Here is a 23,131-nt window from a genome sequence, read left to right as displayed (position 1 = left end):
CCATAGATTGTACAGTATATGTACAATTAATACAAAAAGTATACAAAAGTATATTTTATGTTTTTATTTTCATTAATTCCTGTGAATAATAGGGAATAATAATAATGGTAAAAAAAAAAAAAGAAAGAAAAAGAAATGAGTACACGATCACAACATGTATCTGTTCTAATTGCCAATCAGGCATAACATTATGACCACAGAGAGGTGACGTAAATAACACTGATGATCTCCTCATCATGGCACCTGTTAGTGGGTGGGATATATTAGGCAGCAAGTGAACATTTTGTCCTCAAAGTTGATGTGTTAGAAGCAGGAAAAATGGGCAAGTGTAAGGATTTAAGCGAGATTGACAAGGGCCAAATTGTGATGGCTAGTCGACTGGATCAGAGCATCTCCAAAACTGCAGCTCTTGTGGGGTGTTCCCGGTCTGCAGTGGTCAGTATCTATGAAAAGTAGCCCAAGGAAGGGACAGTGGTGAACCGGCGACAGGGTCATGGGTGGATTGATGCACGTTGAGAGCGATGGATGGACTGTGTGATCCGATCCAACAGACGAGCTACTGTTGCTCAAATTGCTCAAGAAGTTAATGCTGATTCTGATAGAAAGGTGTCAGAATACACAGTGCATTGCAGTTTGTTGTGTATGGGGCTAATCTACATCATATGCGGCTCTGTAAGCCTTGGCTGTCACCTATATATATAGGCTACAGTCAGATCATACAGCCGCCTCCTGAATGCAGAATAGGGATATTGATAATCTTTTGAGTGTATATACCTGTATATATCATGTTATACCTAAGCATACTCGTATCAGTAGATGTGTGTTAATTTGATACAACAGCATGGCTCTTGCAGCAATTAAACATAAACATAAACAACAGGTTACTATTAACACTCTTGTTCTCATATTCTACCATTCCTACATTACCAGCTCATACAAGCATGCCAAACAAGCTAAGGCTAAAATTAATTGGATTAAAAAAAAAGTTGTTTATAAAAGTGAAAAGCATTGTTAGGAAGTTTATGTAGCATTAATAGAAGGGGTATCAATTATTATCACTTTGTAACAGACAGGAAATTTCCCAACATGGGAAATTCTTTAGGACAGAGAAGTGAAAAAGAAGTGATTTTCACTTTCTAAGTCCCATAAAAAGCTGTGGGTTTGTTTTTTGCAACATTTTCCTTTAAGAGAGAGAATACAAGAAAGGCTGATGAAGAAATACCAGATACTTTTCAGTTCAAACCTGGGCAATGCCACAGCCTTTTTAGTATAATTTTGGTCAGAGCCCCAGTGGACCCAGAGCCTGTCCCAGGAATGCTGGACCTGATACAGGAATATGCTCTGAATGGGATGCCAGACCATCACAGTACACCGTGCACACACACATTCACACACTCATTATACACCTAGTGGCAATTTTAGTGTAACCAATGGCCTGCTTTTAGGAGAAAACTTAAAGTCTGGAAACGGATATTCACAGATCCAGGGACAACATGGGAACTCCACACAGACAATAAGCCTCTGGAACTGGACCTAAAATTTTACTTTATTGTGTCACACCATGATGCTATAAAATCATTACTTAACACCATCCCAGAATTAAAATGAACAGTCTTGTGGTAATTATTTCCTAAAACTAATATTCCTGAAGTTCATTCTTAACATGACATAAGTGAATTCTGCTTAAGTGCTTCCTTAAAGAACTCATATTTTGAATCATTTCAGCATACATCCACAGCTAAGCAGTGCAAAAACAAAGAAAAAGCTGGGAAAATTTGTATTTACCATGACGCCTGCGAAGAGGCAGACCACTTTGCCACAGGTGGTTGTGGGAGACACGTCTCCATAACCTACTGTTAGGAAGGTGATAGCGATGAGCCAGAGAGCTGTACCCATACCACCCGTCTCCACCTGGGCCTGCCTACAGAAGGAGACACCAGCCAGAATGGGCAAACTTAATATATTGTTCTAAATAACACAGGTGTTAACAACATACAGTGGATATAAAATAGGATACAAGACAAATCATGTCAGATCATTTTCCAGGGAGCATCATCCTATCTAACTGCTGCTCCTCAACTGGGACTGGGGCTCTAGTCAGTATAAAGGGAATTATAGATAACTCCATACAGAAATCTATCTTGGCAATAAACCTGCAGGACAAAATCCAAGTAAAACAAAAGAAAGAAAAAGCTCAATGTTTTGGAAATTCAGAGCCTAGATAAAAGAACCTACTGAAAACCTGAGGAATTAGTCACAGTTCTGTGAGGATATTCCTTTGTAATTTGATAGATCTGGAGCATTTTTGCAAGGAAGAACAGAATAAATTTGCCAAATCAAGATGGCTGGTAGAATCTAACATAAGTGCTGCATTACAAACAAAAGGTACTTTAACAAAGTATAGGTTCTGGGGAATACATACATATGCAACTAGGTTAGTGCAGGTATGAAGATATTTCTGTTTATCACTTAAATTTTGTTGAACTGAAGGCAGGATGCCATTATTATTGCCACACATACATTACAGCAGAATTATTTTCTTCACATATCCCAGCTAAGGAAGTTGGGGTCAGAGTGCAGGGGCAGCTACGATACAGTGCCCCTGGAGCAGAGAGGGTCAAGGGCCTTGCTCAATTGCCTAGCGGTGGAGTTTGGTGGTGCTGGGGCTTGAACCCCAATCCTCCGATCAACAACCCAGAGCCTTATCCACTTGAGCCACCACTGCCCCATTGTTGAATGTTATTTCACATTAAAGAAAGGAAAGGAACTGACATGGCTTATCTTGGTTTCATTTTTTACACAAAAACAAAAACCCAGCAGAAGTGTCAAGAGAAGTGTGTAGACTTTTTATATCCACTGTACATACAGTCAGGTCCATAAATATTTGCACACTGACAAAGTTATTGTTTTTTTGTCTACTACAGTATACTGTAATTAAAATGAAACAATAAATATGAGCTAAAAGCTTTTAGTTTTTGCGTAGTTTTTTTTTTTTCCAGCCTTTGTCAAGGGACTAAAAGTAATTGCCAGTTGCTCCATGGACATGTATGTTTTAATTCTGTCATTATTTTACAAAAGGTTTAGTGAAAATTTCAGGTGTGGCATTTGCATTTGGAATCTGTTGCTGTTAACTATCTAAATATGAAAAATCAATACAAAACCCATTAGAGAGATAGCAAAAACATTAGGTGTGGTACATTCTCAAAATGAAAGAATGCACTGGTTAGCTTAGAAACACCAAAATGCCATGGAACTTGTGGTGAATGTCAGAAGAATTTTCCCGGTTGAAGAATAGCCCTTTCATAACAGTTGGCCAGATTATGAACATCCTAAAGGAAGTAGGCATATCTGTGAAAGTCAACAATCAAGAGAAGTTCCATCAGAGTAAATGTTTTACCACAAGACGGACAAACGAGAATGATGGCAGGGGCATTATTTGTGAACTGCTGGAGGTAGCATTATGTATGGCTGTATATGATATGAAATTACTGATGATGTGACTGAAAGGCAGCAGGATGACTTCTAAAATGCATAGAGCTATATTATCTGCTCAGATTTCACCCAAATGGTCAATGGATGGATGGTGTGTCACCCTTTAGATAGACAATGACCTTGAAACACTTTTCTAAGGTAAAGAAGTACAATGTTCTGTCATGGTCAAGTCGATCACCTGACTTGAATCATGCATTTCACTTGCAGAAGACAAAACACCCCAAATAATAAGCAGGAGTAGACAGCAGGAGAAATGCTTGCCAAGAGGTCAGGGAAGAAGCCCAGCATCTGGTGAAGTCTACGGATTTCAGACTTTTGGTAGTCATTGACTGCAAAACATTTGCAACCAAGTAAAGAGTTGTTTGGTTTTATGATTATATTAGTTAGTCAAATTACATTTTGTCCCTTCATAAGGTGTGTTGTTTGTGTGTGTATGTGTGTAAGGAATGAAGTAACCACATAAAATTATAATATTAAACAACACACACACACATGCAGAACACCAAACCTTCAAATCAGTAGCTTTCCGTAGGTCACAAAACGGCCTAATAATAATAATCAATTGATTTTAAATAAGTAAATAAATAAATACATTCACTATCTGTTAAAAAATGCTTAAACCATGCACTGTACATACTTGAATAGCCTCTTTGTGGGCAAAAACAAGATTCATGAACAAATTCCCCTGAACAAACCAATGCTCCATTTCACAATCTATGCTGAGTTGGCAGGAAATAAAGGAATATTTGTCTGCAGTCCTGAAGGGGACCTATTTATAACAAAACTATTACTAAATACTCTTTTCCAAATCAGCACTTCAAATTGACCATCAACAGAGATGGGAGGATGAATTTGTGCTTGGCAGTTTGATGTGCATGTGAGCATGTACATATACAAAATGTGTGTGAGTATGAGCATATGAATGTGCGTGTGTGTGTGTGTTCTTTTCTACCTTTCACACAGCCGTAGCATCCAGGCAGAGGTAAACCAGAAGAGCATGATAAAAACCAGGAGCGTGCGTGCCGGATACTTGTTCATGAGTACCTTGAGAACGAAGCGGAAAGTGAAGTTGATGTTGTTGAGTGAGCCGATGCTCCTATAAGAGGCACTCAGCAGCACCTTGCTGTGAAGCAGAATGGCCCGGTGCACCAGGTACAGGCGCAAGAACATCAGTGCTGATAGCAGTAGCTCCAACTCCAGCCATGACTCCATGGGACTGCTGCAGAGGCACAGCGGTGTCGAAACTGTAGGGAGAGTGGAGGAGGAGGAGGAAGAGTTTGTCGCTGCAGTCAAGGGGCCTAAATAGATGCCCACTGGGTGGAGGGAACAGACCAATAACTCCAGAGAAATGCAGAGAACACGGTTGGTGGTCATGGCAATGCGCCAGTCCACCTGGTTGTGGTCTATGATGAAGAGCTTGTGAGAAGAGAAAAAAAAGAAAGCAAGTGTATCAATAAGCAAGGATTCTTCTATTGATAAGTGTGTAAAACATAGGAAAAACATTCAGAAATGATGATCATTTTCTTAAATAAAAGATATGATAAGCATGTTTGAATAGCAGTTCCAGTCTATTAATGTATTTGTGCCATTATATCTGTGCTTTTCATTATTTCTGTTTGTTTAGCTAATCCTTTCCTTCTCTTAGATTATAAGACTAATTTCTACACATCCAGATAACAACATTAGCCTTAATATTTCTCCACAGGCTCCCAAGCACATAATACCATTGCGAAGAGTACCTTGCTACATGTAGACATTCTGACCTTTAGATTTGTTTTGTCGCAACACCAGACATGCCCATTACAGACATCTAATACTAGTAATACTCTTATCTCTAAGGTAGTGTCAATTGAAATAAAGTGTACAGGTAATAAAGTGAGAGCCAGTTAATAAATATAATAAAAACTGATTAGTAAAGATAAGTGTAGAAACCCTGAGGTAGGCAGACAATGTGCAAAGTATAAAGGTGTGCTGGTGTGGTTGTGCTTGTGTAAATTGTATGGAGGTGTGTCTGTGTGCCTACAATCATACACCTTGTGGATCAGTTATAGATGCCATTTGGCAGGTGCCCTTATCCAGAGCTCTATTAACCCTCTCCTGCATGAATTATTGTATTTTCGTCAAAAAGTTTATTTTTATTTTTATTACTTAAATTAGATCATGAAATAAAAATATACAAAGAATTTTCAAATTTTTTTTGGGGGTGTAGTTTTTAAATTGTTGCCATATGGCAACGATTACATTCCAGCATTTATCAGAATACTCAAAATATATAAACTTGTTTAAATGACACAAATGTTAACTCAGATAACGTTTACATTTTTGTTTACTTTAGGCAGTTTTGCCTAAATATTGAAATATTCATCAAATTTTTCATCAAATCAGAGCCCTCTAAAAGGAAGTGCAAACAGCACTTCCTAGTCATGTGACATGGTATTTTTTGTTTTTTTGAAGTTAAAACCCCCCTTTTCCAGTTACATAGAAAAAAGTAGTTTTGTATTATTGTCTAACAAAAAAATGGAGATAAATTAATAGTTGCCATATGGCAACACCATGCAGTAAAGGGTTAATGAATACATCGTTATAGGCTCGCTAGGTCGCAGACTGAGGATACTGATAGCAGGAATCTCCAGTCCTCTATATCTCAGTGTGACTGATCACTTTGGAGCTGAAGGTGCTCTGCTGACTAGTTAAATAGTCATGGATAGGGGTGAGATGAATTGTCCAGGGTGAGCAACAGCTTTCCCAGCATATTCCTGCACACAATTAGTTCCAGGAAGTCTAAGCTGGTCTGCATGACTTGTCTGACCTTTTCTGATCAGTTTGTTCAGTCTGCTGGCATCTCCTGCTTTAATACCACTTTCCCAGCATACTGCTGCATGAAAATGGTGCTGGACACAACTGACTGATGAAACCTGTATTGCATCATGCTCCAGAGAGAAAAAACCCCCCAGAGATTCCTCAAGAAGTAGAGTCTGCTTTCTCCCTTCCTGTATATTGCCTTGCTGTTACTTGTCCAGTACAGTCTGCCGTCCAGATGTACACCCATTTGTTTGTCTCCACCACCTCCACTTCCTCTCGCAGGATGAAGCCAGGGGTTAGCAGGGTCCAATTTAATATGCTATTATGGATGAAACAGCAGCTTGTGAGCTAGTAAACAATAACTCAAAATGATGAGTGAAAAAGAGTCTTGATAATGGTGTCATTCCTGCTGAGTCTTACATTTGTTACTCAAGACAAAACTAGGACTAGGAAGTTAATTTCAGGATGGCAAAAAAACAAAACAAACAAAAAAACTGCAAGCAATGGATTTATCTTGTGGTTTCAATACAACACAATACAATACAACACAATACAAAAAAAAGAACAGCATATTCCTGCTTAGGTTTCAGAACCAAGTGATTTCAGAGATGGCATCTGCGGATACTGACTGTCATATTTTCTTCATTCTGCATCATTCACCAGCCATACTTACTCCAAGTCAACTAACAAATATTTAAAAACGTTGGTGGTCTGCTGTATGCATATTTCTAAGTGCTTGGTAATATTGAAAACACTTTAAATTAGAGAGGCAGAGAAAAGTATATATGGAAACATTTCACAGACACTAGTCATTACCATACAGTGGCGAGAAAAAGTTTGTGAACCCTTTGTGGTCACCTGAATTTATGTACAAGCTTGACTTAAAATCTTCTTGTACATATTGTGTATTCAATCATTCAAATATACATAAACGTGATAAATGTGAAACCTTTGGCTAATGGCTTCAACTAATTAGAACTGGCAAACCCGGCATCCAGCTAATGAAACAAGATCGGAGATGTGGGTTAAAGATACCTTGACGTATAAAAAGCACTAAAACATTTTGAGTTTGCTATTCACACGAATCATCTGCTAATGTGAACCACGCCTCGCAAAAAAAAAAGAAACCCTCGAAAGACCTACGATCAAGAGTTACATAAAGCTGGAAAGGGTTAGAAAATATATTCATCTGTCCACTGTTAGACAAATTATCTCTATAAATGGAGACGATTTAGTACTGTGTCTACTCTCCATAGAAGTGGACGTCCAGCCAGGATAACTCATAGGGCACACCGCACAATTGTCAATGAGGTAAAAAAGAACCCTAGAGTGACAGCTAAAGACTTGAAGAAATCATTGGAACTGGTTAACATCTCTGTTTATGAATCTAATATACAGAAAACATTAAACAGGCATGGTGTCCATGGCAGGACACCATGAAGAAAGCTGTTGCTTTCCAAAGAGAAAAAGAAAAACATTTCTCTGTGCCTGAAGTTTGCCAAAGACCACCTTGACACTCCACAACATGTTTCGTGGACTGAGGAAACTAAGGTTGAGTTGTTTGGGAAGAACATGCAGCACTACGTCTGGTGAAATATGTCTGGGCCCCACATACCAACATGAAAACATCATCCCAATGGTTTAGCACGATGGAGGGAGCATCATGATCCAGGGCTGCTTTTGCATCAGGGCCTGGACAACTTGCCATGTTTGAGTGAAAAACTAATTCCCAAGCTAATCAAGACACCCTACAGGATAATATCAGGGTGGCTGAAGCTCAGTAGAAGTTAGGTGATGCAGCAGGACAATAATCCTAAACATTGAAGTAAATGTACTATAGAAAGGCTTTAAAAAAACAACAACAAAAAAATGAAAATCCATCTCATGGAGTGGCCTAATCAGAGCCCAGCCCTTAACTCCACAGATATCCTGTGGAACGACCTCAAGAGAGATATTTACACCAGAGCCCCTGAGAATATGACTGAGCTGAAGCAGTTCTTCAAGGAAAAGCCGTCTAAAATTCCTCCTGAACACTGATCCGCAGCTAGAGGAAATGCTTGGTTGAGGTTATTGTTGCCAAAGAAGGATTAAACAAATGAGGAAATAGCTATTAAAACCACGAGTTCTTTAATGGGATGTGTTCAATAAAGACATGCAAGCTTAGAATTGCTTTTGTGATGTTGGCTTAAGAACATTCTGTTTGTCTATACTTTTGACTTTGATGAAAATGAGATGATATTTTATGACCAAGTAATGCAGAAAACCAACTAATTCCAAAGGGTTCACATACTTTTTCTTACAACTGTAGAAATCTCTAAGAGCCGCTTTAAAACTTTGCTAAATGGTACAATAACAAACTAATAGGGGTATAAACCTCAAGATTCCACACAATATGATACAGTTTTTTATTTTTAAGGCAATGATTCTATATTAACAAGGTAGGTCTAAAGTTAATTTATGAGTCTAAGAAGAGAAGAAATCTTTATTTTAAAAGTATCAGAGCTATGGGGGAAATGGCCTTGCTAACCTATTTACACCCAAGATAAAAATAATATGGATTATTGTTTAAATAATATTTTTACATACCAGTTATCTGTACATTTTTTATATATAATAATCAATTTCTAATTAGAAATGAGAATAATTAAATCAGGATTGTTCAACTCAATTTATTTCAGTTTCAACTAATCAATAATCTTCTAATAATTACACCACTACAGGCTAATTACATCATAACACAAATCAGAACATCACTTTCAACTTGACTCATCCTTCATGCATAAAAAAAAGGGTCTTTTATCTCATTAGAAGGATTCACTAAGTGAATTTAAGCTGAGCACAGATATTAACTGAATTCATATTATGATAATATACATTGCCCATTGTAATTATTATTATTATTATTATTATTATTATTATTATTATTATTATTATTTTGTCAAGCATGCCTGTAAAGCTTGGTTCATCAGGTTTATCAGTTACTTTAATAGATAAGCAAACTAAAATTGGGCGCAATGCCTCTAGAAAAATCTACTAGGAATCCACTACCTGTTCTGTATGAGGGTCTCCAATGGTTCAACAAGCAACAACAAAATTTATAGGACACATTCCTAAAATCTTGGACTCTCCTCAAATGTTACATGAGTAACGTGGGAGCAAAATATCAGGTGAGGAGTAGATGTCATCAGGGAAAAACTAATATCGTCACAGGTTACATGTGATTAGCCCTAACCCTCACTCTAGGATTAATTTTTTTTTTATTCTTTTGAATAGCCTTCTCTTACAATGTGACCTCCTTTGTAGAAAATAAACAATGTCTTGAACTACGCCTCATCGCTATGGAAAAGATGTAAATGTCAATTTTGTATAGGGCAGCCTGTTTTGTTGTCGTCTCTGTGGGTTTTTCACTTCATGGCAAACCAGATAAAGTAGGAACACTGTACTTTGCTTTATCTCTGGTCTGCACTCACAGATCACTTTCCCATGATAAAGACTTTCCTGAGTTACACCCAGTCATGGTCACACACTAATCGTCATCACACTAATCACCTCTAATTGGACTTCATCCACTGTTTCTTTTTTTTGTTGTTTATTTCGAGAAGAAATTTACCATCATGTTTCTATGAACAACTTACCCATAGCACCCGGATTACTTCACTGATTGACACTCATAATTAGTGCCAGATACATTTCCAATAATTCCTTGTAATCTTGACATGAATGGGTAATAAATCATCCCAAAATAAGTTTCAAGACAAAGGCTTAAGGTTAAAGGTGCATTCTGAGTTGGTTTCTTTTTACTCTGTACTTGGTTTATTTAATTTTCATTTAATTCATTAATTAGTGATTAAATAAATAAAACAAAGTTAAAGAATATTGAAGTCTGTCCAAATTCATTTACAAAACAGGGCTCCTTTTTCTTTTCACAATACTCATGATGCACTGGTCTCTATGTGTATTTGTAAGTAATGTAAAACTGTGGGATCTATCAACATAAGTACGACGTTTGTTTTGTGTCATTTTTTCCTCCTAGTAACCACTTCGGCTCATATAGTGAAGGCAGAAGAGTGAGTCACTAAATGACTTTCTGAGACGGTCTCAAGTATGACATGATATCGTTTACCACTGAACTGCTGTGTACACTGACTATGATTACACCACTGACAAAAATAAAACAGTCATGTCATCAAGGCATTAATGTGATATCAGCAGCTAGCATTAATTCATGTACACTGATATTCACAAGCAACAAACTTAAAATGCCTGAGCAGATATACAGCCCCCTAAATGTTGTTTATGCTAGCACCCAATTATATTTTTCCTACAACTGAACATCCCACGTGAATCTAAGTGGTGGTATGATGGTACGCTTAAGTAATAAGTCACACAATTATTAATTTTTATATTAATTAAAAATCTTCAAACCTTATTGTTAAATTTCTCTTCTGCATTTAGGCCATGGCCCTTAATCTCAAAATAAACATTTTAAGAGTGTATTGTCTGGCTAAAAGTGTTAGGTTAAATGGAAGCACTCACCCTGATGTCTTTATAATGGAAGGCGATGATAAGGATGAGCAGACAGCCAGTGGAGAAGCTGATGAGGCAGTTTATGCAGAGGGCATAGATGGAGCCCTGATAAAAAGCACAGAAAAGGGACACGTGATGCGAATCTTTTAATAAGACATCGAATGATATTCAGCTGTTCGCGTTTCAAATTATTTGATGGACTACTTAAAAACTATTGTTTAGTCATTTCAAAAAAGGAAAGGCATTCATGAATAAATAAATACAGAATATTACCAAAACATTTGGGAAACCCCTCTAAATCATTGAATTCAGGTGTTCCAATCACTTCCATGGCCACAGGTGTATAAAATGTCCAACATCAGAGCCTAACAAATACGCTTCTAGAGAGGAATGGTCAAAAATTTCCATAAACACACTTCTAAACCTTGTAGAAAACCTTCCCAGAAGAGTTGAAGCTGTTATAGCTGCAAAGTGCGGGCCAACTCCATTTTAAACCCTACAGATTAAGAACGGGATGTCATTAAAGTTTATGTGCGTGTAAAGGCAGATGTCCCAAAACTTTTTGGTAATACAGTGTATATCAATTCATGTATTTCATCATAACAGATTAAAAAGAAAGATGATGTAAAAATGTTGTTGCATTTCTAATAATTTGTATCATAAAAGCACAACATGTATGACTGTTACATATTACCACAAAATGACATTATACCAGAGTTTTGTCATAGTCCTCATTGTCTCTTGTAATACTTTGTTCTTATTTTCTGTTAGTGTGTACACTGGTCATTTGTGGGATATGGTCACATCTGTTTTCAGGTATGGCAGAAGGCACGCTGGACAGCGCCGCATCTAACCACAGCCAGGCAAGCGCACGCACCTGAAACTAGAACTGGGTGCAATCCACAACAGCTAGAGAACAAATTGACAACTTGTCCATTGCAGTAGCCATAGAGAAAGAAATTAAGCATTACCAAGTCAGTCACCATGAACCAGGTGTTAGTGTTTTGTTGTCAGAACTTTTATAATCAAATTCACTTTCACACTATCACTTCCTGCTGGAGTGTCACTGTGTCACTTTTTTTTGTCAGCTTTGCTAGACAATACCTGCTCTGTGTTGATAAAAGTTACCACTCTCACCACAGTGAAATTCCAAAGCACTTCCCCCAAACAGCACTGAAACCCAACTGACCAAAGCCCTACACAGGGCACAGAAGTCTTTCACAGGGGTTAAAGCATGTCTGAAACAACCATGTCTCACCTGGATTCTTTCTAGACTAGTACTTGTACACATTTACCAGCAAGCAAATAAAAAGCTAATAAAACTGGCACCGCATTCACTGTACGTCCTGCAGTCTATGTGTCCAAAAGATTCAATAAAAGAATGCAAAAATACACAGAAGCTCTTTTGCACAATAACAAATGTTTGCAGAATTTCTTTTTTTGTTGATGTGGTTGTTGATAGAAAATGTGTACAATTACAATACACCAGTTCTAACACTGCAGATAAAGTTGAAATTCCGTTATTTCTGTATGTACATCAGCATTACGATTTTTTTATTATTTTATTTTTTTTTAGAAAATAGCATTTAAAATTACTCATTAACTTTAGATCATGTATTACTATTAAAAATAGTCAAAAAATGTCATTTAGATTTAGAATACGCTAATTGCTAACCAATTAATGTAATAAACATTGTTATTTTCTTTTATATATGTATATATGTGTATATATATATATATATATATATATATATATATATATATATATATATATAAACCTGATGATTGTGTATTGACAGAATGTAAAAGGATTGCTAAATTATGGTTTTGTTACAGAGTACATATCTGTTAGAACTTTATGTATGTGGATCAGAAAGAAGAACGTTTAAGTGAAATGAGGTTTAAGCACCTATCAACGTGTAATGTGTGTACAATTGCGTTTACTGATGTCATGCTGTCATGGTATCACCAGGGTGACTTTTTTGCATGTTCTTTCCTGGGTTGGCTTGTCATTAACTTATATAATGGATTATTAGCTTCAAACTCGTTTGTACCCATTAAAGAAGCCATTGCTGACCAGTGGAAGGGAAATTCCTGGTAAACTTGCCTGGGTTCTGCGTTCAAAAAAGCATCATTAATTCTCATGAGATGGAAGGTTTGAATGAGTGGCACAATGGACATCGTTATAATGATCTAAACCCGCGGTAGTGGACTTAATGTACCCTTAAAATGCATTGCTAATATATTTACAACAATAACAAGCCTAAAATTAGCCATTAGTTGTGAAATTTGTCTCAATTAAAATTTCCTACTGTGCTTGTTTCTTCTGGCTAAAGCCCATGCTATCTGCCTCACGTGTGCTTTGATAACGCAGCTTCATAATCTTTACTTATACCACCTGACTAGTGTACCCAGGGTTCTTTTTTTGTAAAACACAGAAACATAAATTAATTTTGCCTATGAATTCCCAAGAATTTTTAACTCGTATTGATAAAACAGTTACAAATCTTAAAGGGATAGACTCAGGAGCAGGGTTGGTGGTCACAGCATTTTACAACTTAATTCTAATAATAACAAAACACAGCAATACACCTGCCATTTCTTATACTTCACATGAAAACGGCATAAAAAGCTGGAAAGGACATACAGCCATGACTAAATTGCAGTACAACCATCTATCTATGTTCTGATGTTTGATGTTCTCCCTGTCGTTTGACAATTTCTGTCAAATCTATGAATTTTTAAAATCCAGATTCTTAATTTACCCATCAATATTCTATATATGGTACTATACCCATATTTATATGCTGCTATATTCATACACACTGTAAGGCCAAATGTTTGTGGACACCTGTTTCACAAACAGTTGCCACAAAGTTGGAAGGTTGCTGCCAAGGTTGGTTTAAAAGCACTAAAGCGGACCCCCATGGAACACCTTTGGGATGAATCAGAACGACAACTGCACCCAGGCAACTTCGTCTGATATCACTGCCTGACCTCCCTAACGAACACAAATCCCCACAGCCACAATCTAGTGGAAAGTCTTCCCAGAATAGTGAAGGTTAATTTTAACAGTAAGGGGAGACTCAGTCTGGAATGGGATGTTCAAAGAGCACATATGAGTGTGATGGTCAGGTTTCTACAAACCATTGGCGATATAGTGTAGTGTACATGCTCAGATTTGTAGTCAGTGTGTATTCTGCAGTTAACTACTGTATATCATTTTCTGTATTTATGTCTCAATGTGTCAATATTCACATAATATACTCATATGTCTATTAGCTTCTCATCTTACCTCATGCTCCAAGGGGCATGTTATTCATCCTGGTTCATGTATATGTTTGAAATTTTGGGTCTTCTAACTAGTGCAAGACTGTTAGGGCATTTATATTGTAGATGTTTGATATCATGTTACTCAAATGAGAACAGCCAAAAAAAGCAGCTCTTTCCAGACTACCATGTGATTTCTCGCATAATGCAAAAGACATATGAGAAGCTCAATCTACAACATATGCAAGGTCATTTCAGGGTTCATTTTTTTGCCATTTGATTTGCCATGCACTAAATGTTAAATGAGAAGGATAACATTGCAATCTATTTCCTTTGTTTTTTTGTACTCCAAATCACCAGAGCAAATCACACACTACCTGAGCAAAACAAAATTAACATAACATCCTCGAACACCCAGCTACCTATCATTTTAAATGCTGTTCAAAATATGGCTAATGTTCAACTGATGCCATTAGAGGTTAACAAGAAACCACAGACTATAGGCTAAATACAAAGGAGGCTGATGTTAACATTGTTTGCCCACACACAACCCTGTTACACTTTAGCTTCATGCTAAACACACAGACTGCAGATAACGATTTTAGTTGGGTTTTTTTGCTTTTCCTGAAAATACAAGTTAGCATTATTAAAATATGTAGTCTCAATAATAGTGTTAGCGCTAATATCAGTTTAGAAGACACAGCAGAAATAAGTTTTTGAAAAATGTTAAATGTCTAATATCACAGAGGCTTAATATGAAATTTCAATGAAAGCCTTTTCCACCTGGAAATCATGTTACATTTTTAGTTACTTATAATAACTATTTTATTTATGCTCTGTTCAGTAATGATCAGTGACTGCAGAGTAAAATTATACTGTTAATAGTAGTTTCTCAAGTATAGTAGTGGTTCAACAAAGCATTTCTTTCTTTCGTCTTTCATTTGAAGAGATAAATTTAGCATCACAGTCAATGAGTTAAAAAATGACTAATGCTGAAATCCAGGATGTACCAAGCAGCAGTAAATAAAACCTTAAAAACTTCCATTCTTTCACTATTACAGTATGACTGTGTGTTACTGTGAGAAAAAGCGTAGGCTATGTAATCGTCATCATGGCTTTCTAACGCTTGGGCAGTGATGTAAATGGAAGTTTTAATAGAGTCATTTAATGGTTTAAGGAGCTGGACAATGAACCCAGACAGAGTACAGAACAATTAGGAAAATCTTCAAGGTGGAGGTGTTTGCTGATGCAATAGCAGCCTGTATTGCTTTCCCATAATTTCAGCTCTTTTGTGTCTGGGTTTCTTAGAGCACAATACACACCAGTTTGTGCCCAGACAGGTCGGAGCTGACAGGAAGGCTTTAACAACTTCAATAACCACTCTTCATAACCACGGTGAGCAGAAAAGCATCTTACATCTTGTGTTACTAGCTGACAGGAGTGGAACCAGGTGTAGTCTGATATGCTGCTATAGATTTGATATGCTGTAGTTGCAAGATGCATTTCTGCTTTTCCAGTCAGGTTGCAAGTGATATTTGTTGGGATCATATTTTATTACGTTTGCTATGTATAACATTTGCATGTTATGTTCCAAATAAATGCCACCTAGACACAGTTGAGAGGGAAATCGAACACAACAATGCGGAGGATCTGCCTATATTTTGTGTTATTCCATGATGTTTAGTACTAAAACTTGCTATATTTCTATTACACTACTGCTATATTATCAACAAACCTGCTTATATACACCTACATTGTTGTGGCTGATCTTTCGCTGCTCCCTACGTGTGTGAGGGGTCGCCACAGTGGACCAACTGGTCTGCACAACAACTTGGCACAGGTTTTACGCAGATGCCCTTCCTGATGCCCTCCCATTTTTATCTGGGCTTGGGACCGGCACTGCATCCAGTGGCTGGGGTTTTGGCACTGGCTAGGAATCGGACCCGGGCCTTCTGCATGGTAGGCGAGAAACCGACCACTGAGCCACCAGTTCCAAATCCAATTTCAGTTCCAGCCACCAATTCCTCAATGGATATCATCCTCTCGGCAACTACACAGGATGTTCAATCCGTTTATGTGGAGCATCCACCATTCAAGTCCCTGTATAAGTTAAAGCAGAAACGTGTGGGTTTTTATGCTTATTTCCTAGTTTGAATACTAAACCCTCACGAATTTCAATGCGTGCCAGACAGACATCAAGATTAAGATGTTTTTCTGCCTTTTTGATCATAGTGAAAATCAGCCCTGAAATTCTGTGCTGACTCACTGAAGGTCATTCCACAAATCTCATTATTCAACCAGGTGCCAATTATACAGTAAATGATGTGGAAAGATGCAATATGACCACAGGCGGTTGAAAGAGTGCAAAAGGGGGAGGTGAAATGTGGAAAAACAACCATAAATAGTCAGTTTTCCCGCATAAATGGGTTTCCAGGAGAACAAGAGCTGCTTCAGCTGCTCCAATTAGCATGGTATGTGGTGGAGAGGACAACACCTGAAAAATCAGCATCTGAAGGTCAACCCTCAAATACATTATTCAAACAAGCCCTAATTCTGTATTAAATGATGTGGAAAAGCTGTGATATGATCGTGGGCGGTCCGTCATAACGGGGGAAGCTGAATGTGGAAAACTTTGATAACTTTTTAGACATTTCCTGCATGAAACTTTTTCCAGGAGAAAATTCTTCTTAGGTATGTCATCACAGCCCAAGGATGAGTTTACCGTCTAAATGGATACTTGATCTATCAAGCTAAGATGCAATCTAAGATGTTTTTTAATCATTTGGTCATTCTTCCACAAAAATATAATTACTGGAAAATATAGGAAATCTCATGCAGACACTGATTAGCTGTTGATCATCGAGATCTTAGGAAAATATGTCTGTTGAGCAGATGAGAATGTTGAACTGTTTGAAACGTGAGAGCAATATTAAAACCCGCTTGTCAAACTCATGTAAACCATGACTTCATGAGAAGAGGCATACACTGAAATAAAGGGCTAGCAATAGTAACCACAACCACAAAGCAAACACGTAGCTACAGATTCTCTTATTCTCTTTTCTAAAAGGTCCTATATGCTAATACATAAGCCCAATGAAAGTGTGTATAAATGAAGTTGTGTTTATCAAGTAAATTTGTTGGTGTAAGTGTGTGAAGAAGGCTTGAGCAGTACTCTTTAAAAGCTCTATTGTGTTCTGGGTCACTTTGGAAAAAATAAATCTGGTTAATTAAGTACCAACCTTTTGGGTTTTTGTTGTTTGCTTTGGTTCTTGTATTTCTTAAAAATGTAACCAGTTCAGACTAGCAATAATTCAAAATGCCTTATTTTGTACCAGACTTCAGTGTGCACAATGTTTAATTTTTTTCAGTACCTGAAAACATAATTATTATAAAATGTGGTGTTTGTTTCCATGATTGTTAAAACAGAGAGGATGCAAAACATTAGTCTGTGAATCTTTATTGACTCCTGGCCAAGCACACTCAAGGACAAAGTTTACAGGCTGCACACACGTTCAGTAGCACTCAGGATATCTGGTTTCCTGAGTTAGTCCCTGCTTGGTGGATTGCCACTGTAGCCAGCAGATTAGTGCAATACGGTTAAAAAAAACCTCTTGATTCTGCTGTAGATATAAGCACTTACCAAATTAATATAACCTTTCACGCTGACATTGTGTAGCGATAAATAACTTATTGGACCTAATCTTGCCAAAGAAATAATATTTTCTCTTTAGGTCAACGAGGTAGCAGTAGTTCTTGACCTCAGGTTTCATATAGGGGCTAAGACACTAATAGGGACATAGCCTCAAACGAAATTAAATGAAAGTGTCAGTTGAAAATTCGACAACATACAGTCCATCAGCTTGTTTTGGGCAGATTTAGATGTACCTACATTCAACTTTTTTTAAGGCAATATCATGAACCAGAGTTACATATTTCAGCAAAAAATTTCCAGCCCAACAGCCTCTCAAAAACACAGAAAGCATCACATGAATTTTTCATATATGGATTTTACCGACTCCAAAATCCCGTCCCCCTCCCAAACTTTGCAATATGTCTTACAACATTGCCGTTTTATGACTCAAAAAAATTCATTAGAACTAATCTTGATGATTAGCTATGAAACAAGATCTTGGCAACCATGGAAGATGATTCTTCAAATTAATCTGGTAACCCTATAATTAATGTTTGTGTCCACTGCTCCTTCCCGAAATTGCTCATGGAGCAATGGGCTCCTTATGGGCCCCTCTTGTTCCAAGTCCCATTTCTGACCACTAGGTGCAATAGCAACAGCAGTAATAACTAAGCTAAGTGGGACAGTACTGTAAGTCTGCTGTCCCACAACTCCAAAACATCTTGAAAGGTGAGGAGCAATAGGCTTATATCTGTCAAATAGCAACACTTCACCAATCACTGGTGTTTTAGAATAATTTAAAAGGTATTGAGTGGTGAATGAGAACCTTACGAATAAATATAATAATAATAATAATATAATAATAATAATAAAATAATAATATTTGCTGATCGGCTGTAATGAACGTTGGGGCTCTGCCCTACCTGCCAATATTGCTGAGTTAGAAGGTTTTTGGCTTTGCCTTTTATAACAGCTCAGGTTTTAACATTAGACCTGTGTGCTGAAGTATTCAGTCATGTCACTGACATCACTCAACTTTGTGTTTGCTCTATAGTAAGGTCTGATCCTCATCAGTCCCATCCAAAATCAGCTGCAGAGAAAATGCCCCTGGAGATTTACACTGATGGAAATAAATATCTCTCCCCTGTAGTCACTTCCTCCTTCCAACAAAAATATAATTAAATATATATAATTTAAGTATTAACAGGAACCAATATATAGAATTATAACCTTAGTGATATTCTGGAGAAATATAAAAGCAAATTCTTGTTAATACAAATGATAAACTTTTAACAAGTCGCTTTGTTTTTGTATGCTGAGACATGACAACAGGTCATTCCCAACCCCAGTCGCCCCCCTTCCCCACTTGCCAGTCACTCACCGGCAGGTAAACAGTGGGACAGAGCTCGGCGTGCAGAATCATAAGGAGAATGCCGAGGAGAGCGGCTCCGAGCGCGCACGCGCAAAGGCGCCGCTTGTCCTCGAGTAGGAACTTTCTGTCTCTGAGTCGGTACAAACTGCCGCCCTCGATCGGGCTCATCCGCTTGCCTGGGTGCGAGAGCGACACCGTAATGTCCGTCGTGTCGCCGTTGCGACTTCCGAGCCCGTCTGCTTTGCCGTCAGAATGCGAGTTACGCACGCTCATTTCCATTACGGCGCCCCCCGAAAACAAACAAATAAACACACACACGAGCACGAAACGGCAGTGCCTCCCCCCAGTCTTCAGTCACCACCGTCCCGTCCCCTTTTCACCCATTCGAGCGCATTCGCTTGCCCAACTTGGGGAGACATGACACACAGGAGACGCACACGACTTGCCGTGAGTAACACACAACTGCGCGCCGCGAGACGCACATGAACTCTAGCGCAAACCTCGCGCCCACCTGAGCCAACCTCGCGCACTCAACTCTGTCATTGGCTGAATTCCTAGCGGCTGTCTATTGGACATAAAAGAGCCCTACGTAAGGTTTCATGTATTACCCTACCTAGGGCGCTTACGTGCCATTTGGGATTCGCTCCAAGTCTGCAATGCTGCTTAGAAAATGACCAAAAACTGACAAATTAGATGAACAACGTCAGTCAACATGAGGTATAAAAAGCTATTATATATTAGCTAGGGTACCTAAAATTGAATAATAAACCGTTTGGAGTTCACGTCATGTCTCAGAATACAGCCTTTATTTATTTTGCATTTACATCAGCTGTCTACAGACAGCAGAAAAGTACTATATTAGCTGTAGTAACTGCTTTATCCTGGTCAGTATAGGGGTAGAGACGGAGGAAATATCCAGGAACACTAGCAAACAAACAAATAATTGACTACATTACCAAGTTAATTAAAAAAACTGCCACTGATTTAAAAATGCCAGTGTCTTTCAGTACTTTAATTGCATCTGTTATGTAATAATATATTTTTAGAAAATGTTCAGCCTGATGTTTTCTCATTATAAAACCGTATAGAAAGTAACTATATCAGGTGTGTTTGACGAATTACAAAAATGGACACCTCTACAAACTGGTAAATTAAGATTTTGTGTAAAGGGCGACCTCTTGTGGATATCTAGTTTAGTAGCAGGTTGGCACCTAAGAATGAAAAACGCCTAACAGCTGAATACAGCAAAGTAAAACAGTACATTGGTTTAAAGTGGTACATGCTCTGACATCTTTAAAAAGTTATTACAGGCATAAACTTTATTGACTGCACACTCAGGATATCTGGTTATACAACAAGGCTGTGGAAAGCCAAATCCTGAGATTTGATGTGGCTGGTTATCACCTCGGTAAGATAGGACCATTCGGTTCGATGACATTTATAGCTTGAAAAAGGTATTCCGGTCTCTTTAAAGACATTTTCCAAAACTCATAAATGCTTATGGAATTTATAGTTTTTCACTGAGAGCTTCATGGTTAATGTTTGTAGCACTCCTGAGTAATGGCCACTTTAATTTGCTCCAATTTTGTTTCGGATATAATCATTTACCAAATGATTAAAACAAACATTGATTAAAACAAACATTAAGAGAATATCTAGACACAAACAACAAACTGGACCTAAACCTCTCAGAAAAAAACAATTCTCATCAGGTCAAGAGGGTTTGAGATTTGCCTTTGATGACAGCTCTGTTTTTTTGGTAATATTTGAACCCAGTACTCATATATTCAATCCATTCACCGTAATTAGTAATGTTTGCGGTTTATTCTATTGTTAGGTCTGATCCTCATCAGTCCTATCTTAAATCAGGGCAGTGAAAATCTATGTTGAGGTTTATAGGTTCATAGTCTCTCCCTCCATGCAATAAAATTAATACGTAATGCCAGGGTTCCGTTTACAGAGATCTAAAGTTGTGTTCTGCAGGAATACAGGAGCACGAATGTGCCCTGTATTGTATTGTATTGTATGTAATGTAACCTTTTACATGCAAGTTTTATTCCTGTCAATATTAAAAATAAATAAATAAAAAAATTAAATGTGTATTATATAGCCAACTTGTATACTTAGACGTTAAATATTGCGTTGTCCCCATGGGAACTGGTGGGTTGTGCGAGGTTTGTGCGTCAATGAAAAGTTATTCGCTGCAAATATATTTTATATCTGTGTAATACATGGTCAGACTGTTTTTTGTACTTTTGTGAAAGGGTCACTCACCGGCAGGTAAACAGCGGGACAGAGCTCGGTGTGCAGGATCATAAGGAGAATGCCGAGGAGAGCGGTTCCGAGCGCGCAAGCGGAAAGGCGCCGCTTGTCCTCGAGCAGAAACTTTCTGTCTCGGAGTCGGTACAAACTGCCCCCCTCGATCGGGCTCATCCGTTTGCCTGGGTGCGAGAGCGTCACCTTGATGTCCGTCGCATGGCCGTTACAGCTTCCGAACCCGTCTGCTTTGCCATCAGGAAGCGAGTTACGCACGCTCATTTCCATAAAGGCGCCTCCCGAAAAATATAAAGAAATAAACATACACGAGCACCACACTGCAGCGTCTCTTCCCAGTCTTCATTCACCGTCGCCCGTCTCTTCTTAACACATTCGAGCGCAGTCGCGTGCCAAACTTGACACGGAGTAGACGAATACAACGTGCTGTGAGTAATGTTTCACGAGACGCACATAAACTCGATCGCGAACCTCGCGCTCACCTGAGCTCCCCTTGCGCACTCCACTCTGCTGTTGGCTGAATTCCTAACGGCTCTCTATTGGACACAGAATAACCCTGCTTAAGGTATTTTAGGCTCTTAACGTGACATTTTGGGATTACGTTCGGAGTTCCCAGTGTGACCGCCTCTTCTTTCCGGACCTGCCTTGCATAACCATAGACTGGTCAGAGTGCCCATGCTGACCCCTTGTCCAGTGGCAAAAGCACCTACAACGGGCATGTGAGCATCAGAACTGGACCCTGGAGCAATGAAAGAAGGTGGTCTGATTAGTCCAATTTTCTTTTATATCTTATGGATGGCCAAGTGCATACACACTGCTTACCTGGGGGAGTCTACCTGGGGAAGAGATGGCACTAAGATGCACAATGGAAAGAAGACAATGTTGCAGAGGAAGTATGTTACTCTTGGACTCCAAAACTCAATCCGATCAAGTGTGTTTGGGATGTGCTGGATAAACAAGTCTGATCCATGAAAGCCCCACTGTGGAACTTATGGGGCTAACTTACTTAAAGGATCTACTGCTAATAATACCACAATAATGCAGATACCACAGCAAAGTTCAATTGACAGCTCAGAGCTGTTTTGGAAGCACAAGAGGGACCTACATAGTATTATTGTATGCAAGGGGGATTTTAAAGTTATGACCTATCGGTGTATATTAATGGTGCTTTGCACCTCTGGGGTTAGGGGGTCAATTCCTGCCACCACCATCATGATTTCTGTGCTACAACAACTTTGAAAATCACTCACTCAATACAGAAATAAAGTAGATTACACACATGCTTGGTAGCACTCAGATTTCTGGTTTCCTGAGGTAGTTCCTGTTTGGTCTATTGCAGGCCCATACTGGCTATTTGGTGATGTTGGAGAAATTCCTGTGACCAGCTTGTTTTTATTTTGCCTTCAATGCTGGCAATGGGCTGGCAAACCCTGAAGTTTCTAGGAATAATCTTTGAGCCATATAATTAAATGCAATTGGTTAATAAATCATGGCGCTAATAGTATTGCAATGCTATTAGTTATCATTCGACTCATCTTTGTCCAACTTTGGTAAATAATGTGAAACAGAAATCAGTGTAGATAATTATGTTTTTTTTTTCTTTTTTTACACTATTCTATAAACTTTAAATCCCAGGAGATCGTTCAGTTTCACTTAAACCAGCCAAGCTATCAACAGCCATGTTACAGTCACAGATAATTTTTTTTTTCTAGATTCTGACGTTTGATGTGAACATTATCTCAAGGTCTTGCCTTTTATGTATT

General features: G+C 38.2%; 1 protein-coding gene across 2 annotated transcripts in view; it reads right to left on the bottom strand.

Moving 5' to 3' along the window:
• kcnn4 (potassium intermediate/small conductance calcium-activated channel, subfamily N, member 4) overlaps nt 1-21,859 on the bottom strand; it is a 37,980-nt gene extending 16,121 nt beyond the window's left edge. Inside the window, exons 1-4 of one of the 2 annotated variants that reach the window (XM_058378467.1) lie at nt 21,369-21,859; nt 10,831-10,926; nt 4,445-4,908; nt 1,786-1,921 (exon numbers count right to left, since the gene is read on the bottom strand). In XM_058378467.1, the coding sequence (XP_058234450.1) occupies nt 1,786-1,921; nt 4,445-4,908; nt 10,831-10,926; nt 21,369-21,674 (1,002 nt within the window). In that variant the 5' untranslated portion in view covers nt 21,675-21,859. Of the gene's footprint in view, nt 1-1,785; nt 1,922-4,444; nt 4,909-10,830; nt 10,927-19,103; nt 19,613-21,368 lie in introns of those variants that run through there. The other variant, XM_058378542.1, reaches the window with a different exon arrangement.
• Nucleotides 21,860-23,131: the final 1,272 nt, after the last annotated feature.

The sequence above is a fragment of the Hemibagrus wyckioides genome, linkage group LG01 (assembly GCF_019097595.1).
Source record: "Hemibagrus wyckioides isolate EC202008001 linkage group LG01, SWU_Hwy_1.0, whole genome shotgun sequence".
Lineage (NCBI taxonomy): Eukaryota > Metazoa > Chordata > Actinopteri > Siluriformes > Bagridae > Hemibagrus > Hemibagrus wyckioides.
This window is presented reverse-complemented; position numbering and strand designations above follow the sequence as displayed.